The sequence below is a fragment of the Macaca nemestrina genome, chromosome 12 (genome assembly GCF_043159975.1).
Source record: "Macaca nemestrina isolate mMacNem1 chromosome 12, mMacNem.hap1, whole genome shotgun sequence".
Lineage (NCBI taxonomy): Eukaryota > Metazoa > Chordata > Mammalia > Primates > Cercopithecidae > Macaca > Macaca nemestrina.
In genome coordinates this window covers 82,855,954-82,872,873 of record NC_092136.1, presented here as the reverse complement: position 1 = coordinate 82,872,873, position 16,920 = coordinate 82,855,954, and the positions used below count along the sequence as shown (strand labels likewise).

The 16,920-nt window shown below is 40.1% G+C and overlaps 1 protein-coding gene across 45 annotated transcripts in view; it reads left to right on the top strand.

Moving 5' to 3' along the window:
• Positions 1-16,920, top strand: part of LOC105468849 (discs large MAGUK scaffold protein 2) — a 2,241,192-nt gene that overhangs the window by 2,141,904 nt on the left and 82,368 nt on the right. For 41 of the 45 annotated variants that reach the window (XM_024788717.2, XM_011719263.2, XM_011719258.3 and 38 more), the window contains one exon: positions 16,179-16,355. The exons of the other annotated variants lie outside the window; for them this stretch is intronic. In XM_024788717.2, coding sequence (XP_024644485.1) covers positions 16,179-16,355 — 177 coding nt within the window. The remainder of the gene's footprint in view (positions 1-16,178; positions 16,356-16,920) is intronic. 45 annotated transcript variants of the gene reach the window in all.

Genomic DNA, 16,920 nt, shown 5'->3' with positions numbered 1-16,920 from the left:
CATAAACACTTAAAAGAGTGCTACTGGTTAGCAGAGGTAGACTTAATTTGTTTATACTCCAGTGAGTAACACCAGAACCAGGGTATAGAATTTGTAGGGGAAAAAAATTAGATTTTTTAGACTCAATTAACAAATATTGAGTACCTACTGGATTCTAAAAGCTCTCATGTGTAATTCTCATAAGGACCCTTTTGGACAGGGATTCTTGCCCCTCATTTTGCATATACAGAAGCCCAGATACAAAGATATGAAGTAATTTGCTGAAACTCATACTGCAGCTTAAAATAGCGAGCTAATATTTGAATCCAGGACGATCTGAGTTTCCCATCTCATGATCTTTACATGAGTCATGCATATATAAACTTAAATGTTTTAATGATAATTGTGTATTAGCAATAATAAAATTCCATGCCAGGATATTTCTTCTTTTTCCCACCCCAAGTTTACTAACTAATGGCAGTAAGATACTGAAAGGTGAATATCAAAGCTTGATCTACATTTTCAGCTCAATTCAGAAATAAAAGACCATAATCAGGGCTGTGTCAGTCTCTCTGAAATATCTCAGTTAACATATCTCAATTGCCTAATACACAGACCCAGAACATAAGAGCTCTTGAAAGTGTCATAAAACCTGGGCTGTTCATCCAAGCCATCTTCCTCTTACCCACATTTCATTTTTTGAGTAGCCAGCTGATGGCATTTGGGGGAAAGGAAAATGATTTTAAGATGATTAATCTTTGCAGCCTCACCCAGCCCTGAAACCTGAAATGCCATTCACTGTGGTCCAGTGAGTTCTGGCTCTGCATAAGTTCAGATTTGCCTCTGTTTCCCTCAGATAAGAGACTTATCAGTCAACACTGGAGGGTCAACCAATCTGATAGACTGCCAGGACAGCCTGAAAGAGAAGGTGGGCTCAAGTGGGCCCCGTCCCGGGAGACTCTGATGATGAGTTGTCCAAAATGATCAACATGCAAGCCTCCGGACATGTGAAATCTGCTCATACCACGTCTCTTGGGGAATCGGGAGCATTGAGGACTTAAGAGAGAGAAAGAGACAGTTGTTCCTCTGGAAGTTATGCTTCTTCCTTGATTATAATCAAAAAGCTATAGCTGCAGGGAGGCCCAAGCTGTAAGGACCTCTGGTTAGTGTCCAATTAGTTCTATCTGCAGTCATGACAGTCATTGCCTGATTTTTAGTAACAATAGAAATGGACATTTCCCAACACCCTCAAAACATAGAAGCAGTCTGTTGTAATAAGAAGAGTATCTTTAAAGAATACAAATCTGCTTTATAAGGTTGATTAAATGGTATAACCCATGTGATACAATCCATGAAACATAATAAATCTTCCCTTTGACAGAATGAGAATAATGCCTACATTTTGGAAGCTATCTTTTGGGTCACAGTTGAATACATCCTAGAGAAATGCAGTTGGTCTATTAATTATTATAGAAGCTGAAGCCCATAGAGGTTAAGTACCTTACTCACATAGTGAATTATGTTGAAGCCAGGACTAGAAATCCGCACTCCTCACTCCATCTAAACTTCTTTTTACTTCCAGGGTGCCTTCTTTGTTATCAAAACACATATTCACTAAATGCATGAGTGGGTGAGTGATTGTTTTTAAGAAGATAATACAAATAGAAAAATGTGATTTTAATAAAATAAGAGCAACTAAAGTTTAGATATCTCTGCTCCCAGCATCCTTTCCCATACCCCTCTAGTGAGAAAATGTTTTGAAGAAGTTTACTACATACGCATTTTTATGTCACATTTGAAAAATCACCATCCGTATTTCATCCCCCTTCCAGTACTTGTGGGACACTTGCTCATCTTTAGAGTAGAGAAGAGGTGAAATAAAGGAACTTCTGTTTTGCCAGTTATTATGTGAAATGCTCTTCCTTATATCATCTCATTGAATTTCTGCAAATATGTGAGATGTAGGACTGATAAACCTCATTTTATAGATAAAACTGAAGTTCAGATTACTCCACTTATTTTCTGAATGACAATCAGCTAGAAAGAGTGGACTGACTTAACCGTGTGTTTCTTCACTCCAACATCTATGCTTCTTGCACTGTTCATATCTGCTTACCTTGACAATGTAAAAATGGTTCTTATGTGTCCAAGCCAGGAACAGTGGGATGGAGCAGAGAGCAGACTTTATTTTCTGTTGCTATTGTTCTTTCTCTTGCTGCATAGAAAGGGGAGGACCAGGTCTCCTCTAATCAAGCAGAGGCCTCAACTTCAAGAAATGAAGGAAATTGAGTCAAAACACTCTGTTCCTTTGGTCTTAATGTTGTCAGAGAAACAAAGGCCTCCCTAGACCAAACAAGTTCACAGCACAGAAAGGAATAATATGCTGATTCATTTGTTCATTTATAAATCCATCTGTGAAAATTCTGTGCTGAGGCTTGATCTGGGAGCCCCTGATGTTGTTTCTGATGTAGTAAAGGAGATGAGACATATTTTCACTCAAGACTAGAAGTTGTAGGCTTCCCAGAGAGGTAAAAGAGCAGAGTGATTTGAAATTTTAGAGAAGGAAAGGGCTGCTTCTTCTGTATCTCAGCTTCTTTATCCTAAAATCGGGAAAACTATATTTATCACATAAGGTTTTTGTGAGAATTAGAATTAAAACCTTAAGTTCTTAGGTTCTTTATCTACAAAGTAAAAATAATCATACCTATATCTCAAACTATTTACAGGGATTCAATGAGATGGAATTACATAAATGTACTTTGCACACAACCTGGCCAATAACAGGCACTCAGTGGGTTGTTGTTGTTGTTGCTGAGTAGTTGTTTTATTCCAAAGAATCTTTGACAGAATCCTCAAACTGGTGACCCTTGTCTTTTACCTGTCCTCTATTAAAGCTGCATGTTGTTTCTTGTCCTCTGTTTTAGCTTTACATTACTGCTATGACAAATTTGCTTCCTCCATTTTCAAATCTTAGCAATGGCACTCAAGTCCTTTCCATGTTCCATCTCTATTCTGCCTTTCTCTTCTAGTTTTAAGGACTCATGTGATTAGATTGGGCCCACCCACATAATCTAGGATAATCTCCCCATCTCAAGACCCTTGACCTTAATCACATCCACAAATGGCCTTTGCCACATAAGGCTCTAGAGATTAAGGTTCTCTTTGGAGAACCATTATTCTTCCTACCACAGTCTGCCCTCTGACCCCCAAAGATTCATCTTTTCACATAACTACAGAGTGTAATTCTACTAAGCTTCCCACCACTATATAACCAGGATCCCTTTCCTACAGTTTCCAATAACATGCTTCTCATTTCCGTTTGACCTATCACCCTCAGCATTCTCCAAGTCCAGATTTCTCTAAGAAGTTTTTAAAGCTTCCCTGGAAATATCCTTAAAGTCTGTATTTCTGCAAATCTCTTCTTAGAATCAATCTAGGTTTTTTTCCTATCATGCTCCTCAACATTCTTCTAGCCTCTGCCTACGTCCCAATTCAAAAGCTATTTCTACACTTTTAGGTATTTGTTACATATACTTCTGGTACCAAAGTTGGTATTAGTTTTCTGCTGCCATAACAAATTATCACAGACCTAATGACTTAAAACAACACAAATTTATTATCTTATAGTTCTGTATGTCTGGTACAGATCTCACCAGAATAAAATAAAGCTTTCAGCAGTCTGTAGCCCTTCTGGAGGCTCAATAGGAAAATCATTTCCTGCTCATTCAGGTCATCATATGGTTGTAGGACTAAGGTGCCTGCTTTTTTTTTTTTTTTTTTTTTTTTTTTTTTTTTTTTTTTTTTTGAGATGGAGTCTCGCTCTGTCGCCCAGGCTGGAGTGCAGTGGCCGGATCTCAGCTCACTGCAAGCTCCGCATCCCAGGTTTACACCATTCTCCTGCCTCAGCCTCCCAAGTAGCTGGGACTGCAGGCCCCCACCACCACACCTGGCTAGTTTTTTGTATTTTTTACTAGAGATGGGATTTCACCATGTTAGCCAGGATGATCTCGATCTCCTGACCTCGATATCCACCTGTCTCGGCCTCCCAAAGTGCTGGGATTACAGGCTTGAGCCACCGCGCCTGGCCGTTTTTTTTTTTTTTTTTTTTTTTAATTGTACTTTAAGTTCTAGGGTACAGGGACACAAGGTGCTGGTTTGTTACATATGTATACATGTGCCATGTTGGTGTGCTGCACCCATTAACTCGTCATTTACATTAGGTATATCTCCTAATGCTATCCCTCCCCTACCCCCTCTCCCCACCTCACAACAGGCCCCAGTGTGTGCTATTCTCCTTCCTGTGTCCAAGTGTTCTCATTGTTCAATTCCCACCTATGAGTGAGAACATGCGGTGTTTGGTTTTCTGTTCTTGCGATAGTTTGCTGAGAATGATGGTTTCCAGCTGCATCCATGTCCCTACAAAGGACTCATCCTTTTTTATGGCTGCATGGTATTCCATGGTGTATATGTGCCACATTTTCTTAATCCAGTCTGTCATTGATGAACATTTGGGCAGGTTCCAAGTCTTTGCTATTGTGAATAGTGCCACAATAAACATACGTGTGCATGTGTCTTTATAGCAGCATGATTTATAAACCTTTGGGTATATACCCAGTAATGGGATCACTGATTCAAATAGTATTTCTAGTTCTAGATCCTTCAGGAATCACCACACTGTCTTCCACAATGGTTGAACTAGTTTACAGTCCCACCAACAGTGTAAAAGTGTTCCTATTTCTCCACATCTTCTCCAGCACCTATTTTTTCCTGACTTTTTAATGATCACTGTTCTAACTGGTGTGAGATGGTATCTCATTGTGGTTTTGATTTGCATTTCTCTGATGGCAAGAGATAAAGAGCATTTTTTCATTGGTCTGTTGGCTGCATAAATGCCTTCTTTTGAGAAATGTCTGTTCATATCCTTTGCCCACTTTTTGATGGGGTTGTTTGTTTTTTTCTTGTAAATTTGTTTAAGTTCTTTGTAGGTTCTGGATATTAGCCCTTTGTCAGATGAGTAGATTGCAAAAATTTTCCCCCATTCTGTAGGTTGCCTGTTCACTCTGATGGTAGTTTCTTTTGCTGTGCAGAAGCTCTTTAGTTTAATGAGATCCCATTTGTCAATTTTGGCTTTTGTTGCCATTGTTTTGGTGTTTTAGACATGAAGTCCTTGCCCATGCCTATATCCTGAATGGTATTGCCTAGGTTTTCTTCTAGGGTTTTTATGGTTTTAGGTCTAACATTTAAGTCTCTAATCCATCTTGAATTAATTTTCATATAAGTTGTAGGGAAGGGATCCAGTTGCAGCTTTCTACTTATGGCTAGCCAGTTTTCCCAGCATCAATTTTTAAATAGGGAATCCTTTCCCCATTTCTTGTTTTTGTCAGGTTTGTCAAAGATCAGATGGTTGTAGATGTGTAGTATTATTTCTGAGAACTCTTTTCTGTTCCATTGGTCTGTATCTCCATTTTGGTACCAGTACCATGCTGTTTTGGTTACTGTAGCCTTGTAGTATAGTTTGAAGTCAGGTAGCGTGATGCTTCCAGCTTTGTTTTTTTGGCTTAGGATTGTCTTGGTAATGCAGGGTCTTTTTTGGTTCCATATGAACTTTAAAGTAGTTTTTTCCAATTCTGTGAAGAAAGTAATTGGTAGCTTAATGGGGATGACATTGAATCTATAAATTACCTTGGGCAGTATGGCCATTTTCGTGATATTGATTCTTCCTATCCATGAGCATGGAATGTTCTTCCATTTGTTTGTGTCCTCTTTTATTTCATTGAGCAATGGTTTGTAGTTCTCCTTGAAGATGTCCTTCACATCCCTTGTAAGTTGGATTCCTAGGTATTTTATTCTCTTTGAAGCAATTGTGAATGGGAGTTCACTCATGATTTGGCTCTCTGTTTGTCTGTTCTTGGTGTATAAGAATGCTTGTGATTTTTGCACATTGATTTAGTATCCTGAGACTTTGCTGAAGTTGCTTATCAGCTTAAGGAGATTTTGGGCTGAGACAATGGGGTTTTCTAAATATAAAATCACGTTATCTGCAAACAGGGACAATTTGACTTCCTCTTCTCCTAATTGAATACCCTTTATTTCTTTCTCCTGCCTGATTGCCCTGGCCAGAACTTCCAGCACTATGTTAAATAGGAGTGGTGAGAGAGGGCATCCCTGTCTTGTGCTAGTTTTCAAATGGAATACTTCCAGTTTTTGCCCATTCAGTATGATTTCTGAGAACAGTTTTCTGTTCCATTGGTCTGTATTTCTGTTTTGGTACCAGTACCATGCTGTTTTGGTTACTGTAGCCTTGTAGTATAGTTTGAAGTCAGGTAGCATGACGCTTCCAGCTTTGTTCTTTTGGCTTAGGATTGTCTTGGTAATGCAGGGTCTTTTTTGGTTCCATATGGCTGTGGGCTTGTCATAAATAGCTCTTATTATTTTGAGATACGTTCCATCAATAGCGAATTTATTGCGAGTTTTTTTAGCATGAAGGGCTGTTGAATTTTGTCAAAGGCCTTTTCTGCATCTATTGAGATAATCATGTGGTTTTTATCTTTGGTTCTGTTTATATGCTGGATTACGTTTACTGATTTGCATATGTTGAACCAGCCTTGCATCCCAGGGATGAAGCCCATTCGATCATGGTGGATAAGCTTTTTGATATGTTGCTGGATTTGGTTTGCCACTATTTTATTGAGGATTTTTGCATCCATGTTCATCAGGGATATTGGTCTAAAATACTTTTTTTTTGCTGTGTCTCTGCCAGGCTTTCTTAAAAGAGGATGATGTTGGCCTCATAAAATGAGTTAGCGAAGATTCCCTCTTTTTCTATTGATTCGAATAGTTTCAGAAGGAATGGTCCCAGCTCCTCCTTGTACCTCTGGTAGCATTCGGCTGGAATCCATCTGGTCCTGCACTTTTTTTGATTGGTAGGCTATTAAGTATTGCCTCAATTTCAGCACCTGTCTTTGGTCTATTCAGGGATTCCAACTTCTTCATGGTTTGGTCTTGGGAGGGTGTATATGTCCAGGAATTTATCCATTTCTTCTAGGTTTTCTAGTTTATTTGCACAGAGGTGTTTGTAGTATTCTCTGATGATAGTTTGTATTTCTGTGGGATCGGTGGTAATATCTCCTTTATCATTTTTTATTGCGTCTTTTTGATTCTTCTCTCTTTTCTTCTTTATTAGTCTTGCTAGCGGTCTATCAATTTTGTTGATCGTTTCAAAAAACCAGCTCCTGGATTCATTGATTTTTTTGAAGGGTTTTTTGTGTCTATCTCCTTCAGTTCTGCTCTGATCTTAGTTATTTCTTGCCTTCTGCTAGCTTTTGAAAGTGTTTGCTCTTGCTTCTCTAGTTCTTTTAATTGTGATGTTAGGGTGTCAATTTTAGATCTTTCTTGCTTTCTCTTGTGGGCATTTAGTGCTATAAATTTCCCTCTACACATTGCTTTAAATGTGTTCCAGAGATTCTGGTATGTTGTGTCTTTGTTCTCATTGGTTTCAAAGAACATCTTTATTTCTGCTTTCATTTCATTATGTACCCAGTAGTCATTCAGGAGCAGGTTGTTCAGTTTCCATGTAGTGGAGTGGTTTTGAGTGAGTTTCTTAATCCTAAGCTCTAGTTTGATTGCACTCTGGTCTGAGAGACAGTTTGTTATAATTTCTGTTCTTTTATATTTGCTGAGGAGTGCTTTACTTCCAATTATGTGGTCAATTTTGGAATAAGTGTGATGTGGTGCTGAGAAGAATGTATATTCTGTTGATTTGGGGTGGAGATTTCTGTAGATATCTATTAGGTCCGCTTGGTGCAGAGCTGAGTTCAATTCCTGGGTATCATTGTTAACTTTCTGTCTCGATCTGTCTAATGTTGACAGTGGGGTGTTAAAGTCTCCCATTATTATTGTGTGGGAGTCTAAGTCTCTTTGTAAGTCTCTAAGGACTTGCTTTATGAATCTGGGTGCTCCTGTATTGGGTGCATATATATTTAGGATAGTTAGCTCTTCTTGTTGAATTGATCCTTTTACCATCATGTAATGGCCTTCTTTGTCTCTTTTGATCTTTGTTGGTTTAAAGTCTGTTTTATCAGAGACTAAGATTTGCAACTCCTGCCTTTTTTTGTTTTCCGTTTGCTTGGTAGATCTCCTTCTATCCCTTTATTTTGAGCCTATGTGTGTCTCTACACATGAGATGGGTCTCCTGAATACAGCACATTGATGGATCTTGATTCTTTATCCAATTTGCCAGTCTGTGTCTTTTAATTAGAGCATTTAGCCCTTTTACATTTAAGGTTAACATTGTTATGTGTGAATTTGATCCAGTCATTATGACGTTAGCTGATTATTTTGCTTGTTAGTTGATGCAGTTTCTTCCTAGCATTGATGGTCTTTACATTTTGGCATATTTTTGCAGTGGCTGGTACCAGTTGTTCCTTTCCATGTTTAGTGCTTCCTTCAGGAGCTCTTGTAGAGCAGGCCTGGTGGTGACAAAATCTCTCAATATTTGCTTGTCTGTAAAGGATTTTATTTCTCCTTCACTTTTGAAACTTTGTTTGGCTGGATATTAAATTCTGGGTTGAAAATTCTTTAAGAATGTTAAATATAGGCCCCTACTCTCTTCTGGCTTGTAGAGTTTCTGCCTAGAGATCTGCTGTTAGTCTGATGGGCTTCCCTTTGTGGGTAACCCGACCTTTCTCTCTGGCTGCCCTTAGCATTTTTTCCTTCATTTCAACTTTGGTGAATCTGATAATTATGTGTCTTGGAGTTGTTCTTCTCGAGGAGTATCTTTGTGGCATTCTCTGTATATCCTGAATTTGAACGTTGGCCTGCCTTGCTATGTTGGGGAAGTTCTCCTGGATAATATCCTGCAGAGTGTTTTCCAATTTGGTTCCATTCTCCCCGTCACTTTCAGGTACACCCATCAGACATAGATTTGGTCTTTTCACCTAGTCCCATATTTCTTGGCGGCTTTTTTCATTTCTTTTTACTCTTTTTTCTCTAAACTTCTCTTCTCACTTCATTTCATTCATTTGATCTTCAATTACTGATACCCTTTCTTATAGGTGATTGAATTGGTTACTGAAGCTTGTGCATTTTTCACGTAGTTCTTGTACCATGGTTTTCAACTGTATCAGGTCATTTAAGGACTTGTCTATATTGGCTATTCTAGTTAGCCATTCGTCTAATCACTTTTCAAGGTTTTTATCTTCTTTTGTGATGGGTTTGAACTTCCTTCTTTAGCTTGGAGAGGTTTGATCATGTGGAGCCTTCTTCTCTCAACTCGTCAGTCATTCTCCGTCCAGCTTTGTTCGGTTGCTGGCAAGGAGCTGCATTCCTTTGGAGCGAGAGAGACACTCTGATTTTTAGAATTTTCAGCTTTTCTGCTTTGTTTTTTCCCCATCTTTGTGGTTTTATCTACCTTTGGTCTTTGATGATGGTGACGTACAGATGGGGTTTTGATGTGGATGTTCTTTTTGTTGATGTTGATGCTTTTCCTTTCTGTTTGTTAGTTTTCCTTCTAACAGTCAGGACTCTCAGTTGCAGGTGTGTTAGAGTTTGCTAGAGGTCCACTCCAGACCCTGTTTGCCTGGGTATCAGCAGCAGAGGCTGCAGAAGAGTGAATATTACTGAACAGCAAATGTTGCTGCCTGATCATTCCTCTGGAAGCTTCGTCTCAGAGGGGTGCCTGGCCGTATGAAGTGTTAGTCTGCCCCTACTAGGGGGTGCCTCCCAGTTAGGCTACTCAGGGGTCAGGGATCCACTTGAGGAGGCAGTCTTTCTGTTCTCAGATATCAAACTCCATGCTAGGAGAGCCACTACTCTCTTCAAAGCTGTCAGACAGGTACATTTAAATCTGCAGAGGTTTCTGTTGCCTTTTGTTTGGCTATGCCCTGTCCCCAGAGGTGGAGTCTACAGAGAGGCAGGCAAGCTTCCTTGAGCTGCGGTGGGCTCCACCCAGTTCAAGCTTCCTGGCCCGCTTTGTGTACCTACTCAAACCTCAGCAATGGTGGGTGCCCTCCCCCAGCCTCACTGCTGCCACCTTGCAGTTAGATCTCAGACTGCTGTGCTAGCAATGAGGAAGGCCTTGTGGGTGTGGGACCCACTGAGTCAGGCGCAGGATATAATCTCCTGGTGTGCCGTTTGCTAAGACCCTTGGAAAAGCCCAGTATTAGGGTGGGAGTGACCCAGTTTTCCAGGTGCTGTGTGTTACAGTTTCCCTTGGCTGGGAAAGGGAATTCCCTTCCCCCTTGCACTTCCTGGGTGAGGCAATGCCTCGCCCTGCTTCAGCTCTCGCTCAGTGGGCTGCACCCTCTGTCCTGCACCCACTGTCTGACACACCCCAGTGAGATGAACCTGGTACCTCAGTTGGAAATGCAGAAATCACCTGTCTTCTGTGTTGCTCACACTGGGAACTGTAGACTGGAACTGTTCCTATTTGGCCATCTTGGAACCACCACTCATAGGTGCCTGATGGCTGTAACCTAATAACCATTCGCAGTTTATGAAGGCTACCATTTCCTTGGCTTGTGGTCCTCTTCCCCTAACTTTGAAGCCAGCAGTGGTGGATCAAGTCCTTCCCAAGTCACATCTCTCTGATCTACTCTTTTTGTCTTCCTCTTCCACTTCTAAAGATTCATGCAATTTGATTGGGTCCACCCAGATAATCCAGGACAATCTCCTGCTCTCCAGATCCTTAAGCTTAATCACATCTCCAAGTCCCTTTTGCTGTATGAGATAAAATATTCATAAACTCTGAGAATTAAAGTGTGGACATTTTGGGAGAGTGAGTTAAGGATATTATTTCTCCTACCATATCCTTGTTAACTATGAAACACATCAAATAATTTTTCCTATTCTTAGTGATACTGTCTCTCCATCCTCATCATTCACTGCTATCCTAGCTTTAAAGTGGTACAGCCAAAACTAAATTCCCTGGCATATATAGTAAACACCAATACTTTTAAGCTCCATGATTGTTAAATATTACCTCAATCTAAGCCCAAGGGGAGAGTGTGAGTGTTTTGAGCTGGAAAGAGTTGCTTGCAAGAGAACATAGAGGTTGGTATAGCAGAAAATTCATAGGTCTTAGAGGCAGACAGGATTTGAGTCCTGCCCCATCACTTGATAACTGGCATGACACTGAACATGTTGCTTAAATTATCCAAGTCTGTATTTCCTCTTCTATAATACAGGGCTAATATATGCATTGCAGGATAGCTGTGAGAACTGAATGTGTCCTCTATAAACTACTCATGCGTCTTTTTTGCAGGCTAGTCCATAGTATCACTATAAGTGTTATCATCAAATCATGAAATCCTTAGGTATAAGATCTAAGTACAACATTTCTTATCAAGAATTCCAAGAATTCTGAGATTATGAACATGAACTTTTGAGTGAGACACATCTATCTATATTTTAATCCTGGTTCTGCTACTTACTATCTTATTTTCATTTCACCTCTTTATATCTCATTTTCTTTATGAGAACAAAAATGCTTACATGGCAGAATTGTTGTCAGAAATAATAACAAAGTGGAACTCATTTGTGTTGGATATTTTACATGTGTCGTCCCATTGTCATATCTCCACAGCACCCTTTTGCGTTAGTACCATTATTATCTGCATTTCCTAAATAAGAGAACGCCCATCTAAGGTAAAGTGGTTATCTAAGAAGTTAAGTAACATGCCCAAATTATACAGCTAAGAATGGCAGAACTGGGACATAAACCCAGGTCTTCTCTGTCTTGGAAGACTGGCATATAATCCATATGCTATGTTGCCTACCCCATAAATTGAGTGAGACAATGAATATAAAATGCTTACTGCATTGTGTAACACCTAAAAAGCACTATTTTAGTAGGGTACCCAGGTATCTCACAGCCATATTGCACAGTCATGAGGATGAGCAGCTGCTTCACTCTTCCCTTACTAGACTTCCCCAGTTGGCAAGGGGCCACCACACGTTGAAATTCAGGAGGGGCAGGAGGGATAGAAGAGTTATTACATTATTCATGTCCAATTCTACTTGTCTAATGGACTTGTTAAAAGCACCCTGGATGGAAAGTGTGAGTCTTAATGGCATTTTATAAAAGTTGCTGTGATGAATTAGCACATAAAGCAAATTAAAAACAGCTTATCGCTTGTTAAATTAGGTGATGGGGCACTGTAGCATTTTTCCCAGATGTGAGGATCCATTAATATCCAAAGGAGCCAGAGGCTGCTGAAATGTGTCAGCTGCTTGGTTTTAGGGACCTGCCAAGTCTGAATAAATGTAATCCTAGAGGGGCAGATTGTCCAAGATCAATAGAGCTCATGGAAAGAACCTGTTGCTGAGCTCCTTAGGAAGGACACCTGCATCTAACAGCAGGCGTGGGAAAGTTCCCCTTAAGGACTCTCGGGAATAGAAGAGTACAGGCGAGTGAATGCCTGACCTGGTAGAAACCTCCAGGAATAGTCCCCACTCCCACTTCAAATGGGAATGCAGAGACGTGAGAGAAGAAGGGCTTTCAAAAGCCACCTGAAACATTTTCACACACCTGTACTGAGGATCTACTTTGGATCCGGCACCCTACTAGGTCCTGAGGATACAGAGATATTTTAGATGTCTTTATGCATAGTCCAGAAAACAGCTTTTAGGTGGCACAATTGGCACACAGACTCCCTGATTCAAATTATAATATGTTTTTCAGAATAACAGTTATTATAATAATATCTTACATTTATTGAGCCCTCACTAGTGCCAGGCCAGTGTTACAATACTTTGCGTATATTATTTCATTTAATCCTCACCATAACTCTTTTGAGACAGATGGTGTTATTATTTATGCCAGTTTTACAGTTAAGAAAATCTGAGGCCCAGAGGGGTTAAGTAACTTGCCTAAGATCACATAGTTAAAAAATTGCAAACCTAGGCAGTCTGGCTCCAGAGCCTGCCTTCTTGGCTACTACTTGTCAGCCTTTCTGTTGGTTTCTCTACCTCAACTTCCCATAGTTTACATCCAGAAGGAGCCTAGAGTCAGGCCAGCAGTTCAAGGACTTTGGGGATAAGAAATACTTGGACAAGGACTGAGCAGTAAGGGAGTTTCAGGAATTTAGGGAAGAAGTGGTTATCAGCCCTGAAGGGAAGATTAAAAGTCTTTGGCACTGCTAGACTGTGAGCATGGCCAGAGAGCAACAAGCGAGGAAATTAAGCCATGTAATAAAATGGCCAAGAAAACAGAATTTGGAATCAGATACACCTCATTTTGTATTCAACCTCCACCACATGTGTTTGTGTGACCTGGGCCAGGCTCCTTAACTTCCTGAGCCTCCTTCCCTCATCTATAAAGTGGGGATACTAATTTTTACCTTTAGGGTTGCTGTGACATCAAATAAGACAATGACTACAAAGTTCCAGACCACCTAATAAGGGCGTAAGTAGTAGTAGCCATCATGGTTATCATTTTCCACACCTTATCATCACCACCTCCCAGGTTGAATGAGGGGGCAAGGTGAAGAGCACTGAACTAGACTTGGATCTGGAGACCCAACATCTAGTCCGAGGTTGCTGCCACTGAGCTGTATATTCTGGACTTAGTCAGTGGGCCCCAGTAGATCTGTCCCTCATCTTTTAACAACAACAACAACAAAAGTTGGGAGGATAGTACTATGTCTGTCACACCTTCTTCACAGCAACTGATTGAGTCACAACAAGGTAACTTGTGTGAAAATGCTTTGCAATCTATAGAGCATGTGTTGGGGTTCCCCAAGACCACTCCCAGGTTGATGACTCACTAGGATAGTTCACAGGACTCAGCATGATCATGCTCATGATTATGATTTATTACCGCAAAAAGATACCAAACAATGTCAGGTAAGGGAACAGGAGCAGAGGACAAAGTCTGGAAAAAATTAGCTGCAAGTTTCCGAGAGTACTCTCTCAGTGGTGTCACACAGGAAGTGCCTAATTCTTCCAGCAACAAATTGCAACAACAGGTGCAAAATGTCTACCAGGGAATCTTATTAGAGATTTAATGTCCAGGTTTACTGGGAGCTGGTCACGTAGGCAGCCTCTGCCTAGCACATACCATAATATCAGACTCCCAGAAAGAAAGCAGGTGTTCAGTATAAATGATATTGTTTGTACAAACAGTTTAGGCCCAGTAAGCCATTCTTATGAGAAAATGGTGGGAACCCTCCCAAAATCTAACTTCCCAGATGTCAGCCAAGGGCCACCCTTACAAGCAAGAACAGCAGTCTCAGGCCTGCTACGTTAACTCCTTTTTGCACAGAGTAGAATCTAAAGAAAAGGTTTGTATTAGCATCTACTCGGAACGAAAAAGGGAGATAATAAAAACATCAGTTCATGCTTACTATTTGTCATTGTGTGCCAGGTCCATTTGTCCACGCTTTATATGTATATTACCTTATGTAACATTTTACCCATACAGCACTCAGTAATGGAGGTATTGTTCTCATCATTGTCATCATTATCACTATGTTGTATATGAGGAAACTGAAGCCTAAAAGAGACTAAGTAACTTGCCCAGCTGACTAGCTGTAAGAGTAAGACATAGTAGGAGCGGGACATAGACCCAGTAGTCCATATTCATAACCACACTGTACTACACTAGACTGCACATACTATAGGCTTAGTGCTGCATATGTGTTATTTCATTAAGGATCACAGTAGTTCTAGGTGAGTGTTGTTATTAGACTAATTTTGCATCAAAAAACCTGTGGCTCAAGAATGTTAACTAATGTATGTCACATCACAGAATCAGAGAAGTGATAGCTTCAGGAGTGGGTGTTGGTCTTTCCACAGCTCCCCGTTCCTGACTGGGGCTTTGTCTGAGCCTTTGGCAGGGGTGGTCAAGGTGCAAATGATTCATTCCGGGAGCTTGGACAAGGAAACCCTCTCCAAATTCCATCTTTGGGAGACAGTGTTAATGAAAGAAGGGACTATGTTGCAAGTAATTATACTTTTCCTGCTGTGTTTAAGAGCTATAGATGCTGTCTTCAGCTCTTTCTTGTTGTCATGGCAGCAGATGTGACATTTCTTTGATGGACAAAGAAAGAAGAAGAAAACCACACTTGGTCTTCAGTGTGGAAAAATCTAAAATAAAACAGATTTTTAGAAAAATCTGTTCCCCAGATCTTGCTAGTTTTGCATACATAGTAGTTATACTCTAAGGAAATTCTTAGAATGAAATCAAAGGGGAATACACAGACAGGTAGTGAAATCTGCTTCTCTGGGAAAGTCATATGCTGTATGTGTGTGGTGGTGATTTTTGAAAATGGGATATACAGCAGGATGTGTACAATACAGGAGTGGTGGCAAATGTTCACCTTTTAAAGATGACAGCTAGTTTCTAAGATCTTGTTCATCATTTTGATTCTGATTCCACCTCCTTCATTCTGCCATTCATACATATTACAGTGCATTGGCCTTAACAAATGCTTAGCAAATGCTTTTTAGTGAGGGCAGCATGATACAGAAAGCAAGAATTGTAATTCAGAGATAAGTGCCATGATGAGGTAAGCTCGGCATTATATGGAAGCAGAAAGATTTGTCGTGCTGTTAATATGACTTTTATCTAGCCATACCCATACATATGCATACATTTTTAAATTTACTGCATTTTATGCATGTATTCAGGTGATTGCATTAACCTCTTCATCCAGTTGCAGTGGTGGTCCAATATTTCATTGAGTAGAGGGATCACCTACTCAATGGGTGGACCTTTGTTACTGTTTTTTCCCATTACGAAAGAAACAGTTCTACAGGCTGATACAGCTGAGATGATTTGTTTACAGTACAAAATGCTTCATTTAGAAGGATAGCCATATTTCTCTTTATTATTTTACTTTTTTTAGTAATTTTAAAAATTTGATTGTAATGCGAGGGGAAAAAAATCTCAATTAGGTAGTAAACTGCCTTTCTCATCTTCTATTATCACCTTCTAACATCTGATGATCTCCAAGAAAAGAAGCAGATCTCAGTTTTGAGGATCTATGGGCTGCCCCTGTAACCTCCAAGAAGAAGCAAGAGCTAACTTTAGTGTGTTGCCAAAGCAGTGAGAGTGTGGACTGTGACCCAGGGAATCATCCCGGGAGTTGATACCACGTGATGATGGGTTCTCAGAGCAAGAGTGAACATTTGAAACCACAACTCCTAAATCTGTGCTGACAGAGATTCCTAACAGTGTCCTCTTTTGTCCTTTCCTCCAGAGCCATGTTTGACTATGACAAGAGCAAGGACAGTGGGCTTCCAAGTCAAGGACTTAGTTTTAAATATGGAGATATTCTCCACGTTATCAATGCCTCTGATGACGAGTGGTGGCAAGCCAGGAGAGTCATGCTGGAGGGAGACAGTGAGGAGATGGGGGTCATCCCCAGCAAACGGAGGTAAGAATGCCTTTTGTAGCAGAATATTTGCTTTTCAGCTATCCAGGGAGTGGAGATGAGGGAAGAAGAAGGTGGGAGAAACTGTTCACAAAATTAAATTTATTTAAATGGGATAGTCAATCTGCAGGAAAATTGTCAGTGGTGACAGGTGACATGAATTAAAAATCCTCTTTCTCCTATATTAGGGTTTTACCAAAATTGGTGACTGTAACAAGAAATAAAGGAAGAAAGAGAATCGGCTTACACTGTGTTCCTAAAACTTTTACCAGAGTGTGCATGTGCAAACTTGTGCTTATCAGCTTATATGCTGACTTACAAATTCAGCCCATTTATTTCCAGAGTTTCAACATTTACCAATGAATTTTATAGAAAGGTCAAGTTGAAGGCAAATGAAGTAGGCAATTTACTAGGCTAAGGTCCTGGCTATGTAATGTCTACAAATATTGGTGGAAAAAAAATGGAAAACCTTCATCTCAAATTCAGATGCTTGGGATATGAGCTGTCAAACATCTGGTGAGGTCTAAGTACTGACTGGGTTTACAATTTTTTTTTCTTTTTTTTACTG